General features: G+C 54.1%; 1 protein-coding gene across 1 annotated transcript; it reads left to right on the top strand.

Annotated features, from left to right (window-relative positions):
- The first annotated feature begins 553 nt into the window (after positions 1-553).
- On the top strand, positions 554-5,904 carry LOC119356144 (squamosa promoter-binding-like protein 7). The gene is made up of 3 exons (XM_037623058.1): positions 554-1,212; positions 1,357-1,484; positions 5,183-5,904. The coding sequence occupies exons 1-3, from the start codon at positions 761-763 to the stop codon at positions 5,650-5,652; spliced, it is 1,050 nt and encodes a 349-aa protein (XP_037478955.1). The 5' UTR covers positions 554-760; the 3' UTR covers positions 5,653-5,904.
- The last annotated feature ends 1,279 nt before the right edge of the window (positions 5,905-7,183 follow it).

Genomic DNA, 7,183 nt, shown 5'->3' with positions numbered 1-7,183 from the left:
AGTCCCACCGGCCAGTGGGAGGGCGCGTGGTAAAGCTGGTACGCGGGGCATGGTGGCGTCCAGTTCCGGATATGGCATCTTTGTGCAAGTGGGAGGGCCGCCACCCTCGCTTCCCGCGCCAGGCTGCCACGCCGCTCGCCGACGGGTGGGCCTGGACGTGACCGGGGATAACGTGGTCCCACCCCCCAGTGAATAAAGGCCGGGCAGGTGGTGAGGCCAGGAAGGAGGAGCAGTTCGTGTTGTCGCGCCGCGCGCGGCTTTCGATGCGGTGGTGGCAGTCATGTCCTCATGGGGGCCGGGTCCCGCCGCGGATTGAACCCCTCAATGACGCCCATCCATGTGGCGACGGGCCCTGCGCTGTCACGAGCCGGGGTCGTACACCGCCTACTCGCAGCAGGCTACAGTGGCGTAGTACGAGCACACTCCTGCTGCCTGCCAGCGGCCAGCTGCCTCTGCGGGCAGATCCCACCTGTCAGTACGGCGCTGCCGTGCCTTCCAGACCAGCCACCAGTGCGCTGCTCCTCCCTGGGGAGCTCGCTTCGCCTCGCGAGCGGCCTTTCCTAGCTTTTATATCGGCGCCAGCGCCAAGCGCCAGTGGGATAACCTACCTCTGCCTGTACTTACTTACAGCAGGAGCCGCTGCCGTCGCCGCCATTTCCACTTGCTCGTTTACTTGCCGGCCGCAACGGTTTCAGCCTAGCCACCGCGGGTTTCCCTGCTGGCCGGAGGAACGGCGCGCGTGTTCCGTTGCAGCAAGGACATGGAAGGAGACGGCGACGCTAGGTCGAGAGCGACACTGGCCTGGGATCTCGGGGTGCAGTGGGCGCCCGCCGCCTCGGCTGCGTACCCGCAGCATTTCCTGCCGCCGCCGGGGGTGGCTAGCCAGCAGCAGCAGCACATGCAGCAGGAGCTCACTAGCCTCAAGCTGGGGAAGCGCCCGTGCTCCTTGCCCGGCGGCCAGGTGGCTGTGGCTCAGGTCGACGGGAGCGGAGGCGGCGGCGGGCGTGCCGCGGTGGAGGGCAAGAGGAAGGAGAAGGCGGCCGGGGCGGCGGCAACGGCGGCCATGCCGAGGTGCCAGGTGGAAGGGTGCCACATGGCGCTGGCGGGGGCCAAGGAGTACCACCGGCGGCACAAGGTGTGCGAGGCGCACTCCAAGGCGCCCAGGGTCATCGTGCACGGCGCCGAGCAGCGCTTCTGCCAGCAATGCAGCCGGTACGTGAATTCTTTCTTACCCACACCCCCGACTTGTGCTAGCCGTAGCTAGATCCACACTTCACGTACTCGTACGTACGTGCGTGCGGAGTCTCTCTCATGCGCTAGCGTTGACTCTCTGCTCTGCGTATACAATGCGTGCAGCTTCCACGCGATGGCGGAGTTCGACGACGCCAAGCGGAGCTGCCGGCGGCGGCTTGCCGGCCACAACGAGCGGCGCCGGAAGAGCAACGCCAGCGACGCCATGGCCAGGGGCTCTGCGCACGCACACGGTAATCCACGCCATTACTCCCCCACCTCCATTAGCGCGAGCTGTTCTAGACTTCTAGCGCGGTCTCAGCGTGACAGAGTACGGCAGGTAAGAGTGATTACACAGAGAAGAACCATCGTTAAGGCCGGCTGATAGACGCAGGAGTAGCTACTCTTAGTAGTAGTACTAAGCAAAACCGGCAGGGGATAAGAGGGAGTAGAGTGGTTTGATGCCGGGAAACAAGGGGAGATCTGCAGCAGGTGCGCGTAGGGACAGGAAAAAAGCTCTCGGGATGCGTGAGACGGGTGCAGCAAAGCAAATAAACACTCGCGATTTAATGTGCGCATTTACGCGCCCTGCCTCTGCCCGCTTGGGTAGGCCGTGTTGGCTAGCTTGGCACTGGCATGCAAGGCCGACCGTGCATATGACCACGTAAAGGAGCGCCCCAGCGGCTGTTGGCCACACGACAGTGGCTGCGATGCCGCACGCCACTGTTGGGTATTCAGTAACGTACTGGCGCTAGTTATTGAAGAAATGGCATCGATATACGGTTACTGATAGATGCTAGTACAGTGTAGTACTATGCATGGGCGGATCTGGGCCCCAGGCAGCCCAGGCCATTGCCTGGGGCGTGGGAAATTTTCTCGGCCCATATATACGGAAAAAAATGTTTGGCCTGGGGCGCAGCCCACTCTAATCCCAGGCAGCCTAGGCCAACTGGCCCAACCGCCCAGGCCAGTGCCTTTTCGCTGGCTGTGCGTGCGCTACTCACGACCAGGAGTTTGGACCGAACCTGTCCGCCGCCCTTCCCCCAACTTGACGAACCCTAGGCGTGGTCGGTGGCCACGTCCCTGCCCGCCGGCGCCGCCCGCCGTCCTCGTGCTGCCTATCCAGCCCGCCCCCCAGTCCCCTTCTGCTACTCTGCTGCCTATCCAGCTGCATGCCCGCCTCCCTTCAATCCTCTTCAATCACCTCCGTTGTGGGCTGCTGCCCTGTCCGGCGAGGCAGCAACCCCGGCGAACTGCCGGCGAGGTGGCCCTTCTCAGGAGGCGCCTCTTTCCTCAGCAGACTACAGCAAGCCGGAAAGAGCAAAGGTATCGTAGTTTATCCAATTTCGAAACCCCAATTTGTGTTTGCAGATGCTACTGTTTGATGATGAATTTTGTCGGTTGCTAGATGACACCGTTGTTGCTTGATGCAACTGTTTGTTAGATTCTTATTAGATTTGGAAACTAAATTTGACATTTAGTAAATTGTTTCTATATAATGTTACAGGACATTGAATTCTTTTTGGAACAGGACATCTATAGTATGCCTTCAAACTGGAGTTTTTTTTGAGGTAGTTTTTAGCCTTTGGTTTCTCGCCTGGGGCGTCGGCAAATCCTGGCTCCGCCACTGGTACTATGTACACCATTTGTGCGTTATACTACTACCAGAATGGTGACTTATTAAGGGCACTGTGCATTGGAGATATGGCCTAGAGGCAGTACAAAAAGACCGCCAGATTCTGAAGGTACTCGGTCAAACCCATACAGTTACATATAGGAATACATACCTAGCGTAGTAGCGGTCGTACTACTGTCAAGAGGAAAATGCGCCACGGCTTCGAAGATACTCTTTGTAGTACAAAGTTTGTACTACTCCAGTTGTTAGCTGTGTGGGATCAGGAGATCTTTTTAGGGTTTAGTATCCAGGTATAATTGCTGGTGAGGATCTGCAGACAGTAATAATATCATTAACAGGCGAATCAGTTAACTGGTGCCGATCAAATATGTAGTCGCGCTTACTTTAGTTAGCCTGGCGTATAGTATGGTATACGTACTTTCCCTGATCTTCAGAGTTCAGACTTAGAGTCTGCTCTGCTTGTCTCTAAAGTTCAAGTGCTCTCTGTACCGTGCTAGCATACATCGTGTACACAAACAGTGTTATTCGTTATACTTTGTAAATCACTGATGCATGTGGACTTCGAAGTTGCTTCGAAGTAAATACCGATTTTCCTTATATAGTTAATCAGGGTCTTTTCCTTATGTAGTTGATTGAAATTAATTCGATATAAAGAATGGGTTTAGAGTTTAGGTATATTGATAATGGATAAACAAATGATTCAAGTCCAATAATATATGGATACCACTCCCTCGTTCACAAATATAAGATGTTTTAGATATTTCAATTTAGACTATACACATTTGATTCACAAAAAAGTTAGAACATTCTATATTTGTGAACTGAGGAAATAGTTTGTCTAACAGCTTTATAAATAATACTTCTGCACGTCATCGATTTCTTTTCGCGCCTCCTTGATAGGAATGTATATGAACAACAAAACACTATAACTTTGTGGATTTGTGTGTCTGATTCGGGGGAATAGGAAATACAGAGACATCCTAATAAACATGGTCAAATCAAAGTTAGACCACAATTAAATATAAATTTCTCATGCTATTTCGCCAACACTTTTCTGATTCTTCATGTAAAAAATGTTCTAAAAAGAGTCCCGAAGAGAAATGTAGCTAGTAATCATGAGGTTAAGTGAGAACCCCTATTGTTTTTCTTTGCCTCGTTCATTTGAATCAAATGGATGCCATTGCCACCAAAGGAAAATTTGTTGTTCCTATGTTTTTTCTCTACTTTTCCTACAGAGCAAAAAAAAGGTCTCCTTGTTGTTAGAAACACCTACAACGTTCAATTTGCTCCCAAAGCAATGGCCGCAAAGATCCCACTTGGGAAGCGCAAGCAGGAAACATTGTAAACCAACATGCTTATTCTATGCTTGGACATACACAAAGATAGGTGATTATTAAGATCCTATGGTATTATCATTTTGCAGTTTCGATTGAGAAACAAGTATTTCTAAGCAACTACCAGAACAACCTTATCACACTTCAAGATTTCTGAAATTACCAAAGGGATAGGCAATTTTGATCTGATTATTACCAACGGCTGACCAAAAAGTAACTATTTCTAAGTCGACCGAGCCATAGTCATTCCAATTATAACACAGTGGGATAGGCTGTATGCTCCTGTGTTGGAACAATGATCAATGTGCGCGAATCAAATTAAGATCACGGACGTCATCCTGACAAAACTTCTTCAGCTACTGTGCTTCTTCTTCTTTTTCTTCTTTTTTTTTTCTTGCGGGAAGCTGCTGTGCATCTTCATACTATGATACTAAGCATGAAAATAAGCGAATCTGAAAAAAAAACAGAATAATGTCCCGGCGCTCCTGGTTTTCGACAGATAAGGTATCCTGGAACAGTTGGAGAAGGGCCAGACCTGCATCAGCGTGTTCTTTCACACGGTACATGTGATACGAAGCTTGGTAATCCTGCAGTTATTTAGTTTCCCACAAGTCACTGAGGAGGAGAATTACTTTGCATCAGGTTGGCGAAACAGTGACCAAATCTTGATTCCCACCTTTACACGTACGTACATGTCGTGTTTCACTAGGGTTTTTGTGATGTCTGTGGACAAAAGCTGCAGTCATCGTCTACTGGTGCAGACCAACCTGGTAGCCGTCTAGGTAGCACTCGAGTTAATTTCCAGCGCAAATGACGAGGACGAACTCACAAACATGCCGAAACCTTTTGGATTTTGCAGTTCAAAACACAACTGGACATCGTGCGTCTCGTAGCCTGATCTGCACTAGCAAGGAAGGAGTCTATCTTTCGGTATATATACAGTAGTTTGCATGCAACTAATAAGCTCGCTTAATTGTTGCAGGGGTGGCGTCGTTGGTGCACGGCTTCGCGCCGTACGTTGGCCTGCCGACGTCCCCGGCTGGTGCTCTCTCTCTTCTGTCATCGGCCAGAGCCGCCCCCTGGCTAGTCCCGACGACGCCCGGCGACGCATTCTCCGCCCGCTCCAGCAGCGCCGCGCTGGACGAGCTCATCGCCGAGAACCGCGCGGCGCTCCTGGCGTGCCACTTCTTCCCCCAGCGCTCGGCCGCCCGGCCGGCCGCGGCAGAGATGGCGCCCGCCTGGCACCAAGCGCACCAGCAGGCCCCGCCAGGCCATGACCAGGGAGCTCCTCTTCCGGCGGGGGCGGGGCACGTCACGCTCGACCTCATGCAGGCGCCCGGCACGGCGGGCCTGCCGTTCCGGCCCATGGCGCAGGGCAGGCCAGCCGAGGACGGCGACGCGGGCCGTAGCTCGGGCGTGTGGACGCCCCTGCAGGGCGCCCACGCCGTCTGAGCTCGCCACATGGTGCAAGTACGTATACCGGAGTAGTACGCAGCATGGGCGCGGCTGGGGCTTTGGTCGTTGTGTCGACCGTGCAATCAACTTGAGTTGGACAACAGTGTACTGTCTGTCTTGTAGCGGGTGCTAGCTGCATCCCCTTCTTTTCTTCTCCCCCGGCAAAGCGCCCCAAGTAAATTCTGGTCCTGAACTCCAGCTTGGGTTAATTCGAGATCATGGGCGGGCGGGCGGTCTTGCATGCTGTCATTCTTGTTTCTCTGTAGACGCGGGGTGAACTGAATGGAAAAGTTGCATCCATCACAGAAGCTCCGGTCGGGACGCAGTACAGCATATGGTTGGCTGTCGGCCTCGTGTGTCATCGCAACTTACACCACACGACCAATGTTCGGAATGTGCTGCCGTGACAACCACTCGCCATCCTCTCCTTTCGTGACCGCTGGTCCATGGGAACCTATCGATCTGACCTCACCGAATCATTCATCGATTATCTAAAGCTTCTAGAAGAAAGGTGTGGCCTATGTGCACTAGCTTGGCGCATTTCCCAGATCCTCTCGATCCGCGGCACACTCGGGGGAAGTTTGTCGGCTGTCAATGTTCAGAGGCAGGGCTTGTGCTTGCTACTTGCTATCCATACCGAATAGGGTACTGAGGGCAACTCCATTGCGCGACCCTAAACGAACGTCCGGTTTGACCGGATTTTGTCCACTTGGGACGGTGATGTGTTCGGCCATGTCCGCGTTTGTCCGTTGGGTTGTGGGTGTGCCCAGCGCACATCCGCATCTCAAATCATGTCCGGGGTGCACGTGATTAAAAAAACAAAAAACTTAAATAAAATGCCTAAAAAGGTAAATTAACGCACTTAAAAAAACTTAAAACATATATAAAGGTCACGGCCACAAAACGGTCCAGTTTAATGCCGCACTTAAACGGCACAGTTCCATAATTAACATAAAAACAAAATAAAAAAAGCCGCTTGCGCACTGCTGCCGTGCCTGTCCATGCCCTGGCCGTCGCTGTCGCCGTCTTCAGTGGCCGCCGGTGTCGTCTTCATAGCTGCAGAGGTCGACGTAGTCCGGCGGCGTCCAGAGATGGGCCGGCGGTCCACGGTGCACGGGGGCGGCGGGCTGGAAGGTGGCCGGTGCCTGCACCACCTCCTCCTGAGGCGAGGCGTTGCGCTCCGGCGACCGCGGCGGCGTGGGGCACCAGTTGCCCCCCACGGCGGCCGCCATCTGCTTCGCTGTGCAGGACCAGCTCCACCCATGGCCAACGAGGCCCGGGTGGAAGGCGGCCACCGGCGGCTCCTCCATCACCTCCTCCTTCGGCAGCATCTGCAGCTCGGGGATGGCGACGTTGCCGGCCGCAGACAGGGCCATCATCTCCTTGAGGCCCGGCCATTGGCGCTCACCGTGCATGTGCATGGAGTCCTCCATGACACAGGCCATGAGCCGGGCCTCCTCCTCCGCTGTCATGCGAGGAGGTGGAGGTGGTGACGGAGATGAGGAAGGCGACGGCGTGGGCGTCAGGC

This window comes from Triticum dicoccoides, chromosome 2A (assembly GCF_002162155.2).
Source record: "Triticum dicoccoides isolate Atlit2015 ecotype Zavitan chromosome 2A, WEW_v2.0, whole genome shotgun sequence".
NCBI classification, from domain to species: Eukaryota; Viridiplantae; Streptophyta; class Magnoliopsida; order Poales; family Poaceae; genus Triticum; species Triticum dicoccoides.
This window is presented reverse-complemented; position numbering and strand designations above follow the sequence as displayed.

Bases quoted from the DNA above. Each gene is read 5' to 3' on its own strand.
- LOC119356144 (XM_037623058.1), top strand. From the start codon at position 761: ATGGAAGGAGACGGCGACGCTAGGTCGAGAGCGACACTGGCCTGGGAT. The intron at 1,213-1,356 runs GTACGTGAATTC...CAATGCGTGCAG, and splicing joins TTCTGCCAGCAATGCAGCCG to CTTCCACGCGATGGCGGAGT. The intron at 1,485-5,182 runs GTAATCCACGCC...TAATTGTTGCAG, and splicing joins GGGCTCTGCGCACGCACACG to GGGTGGCGTCGTTGGTGCAC.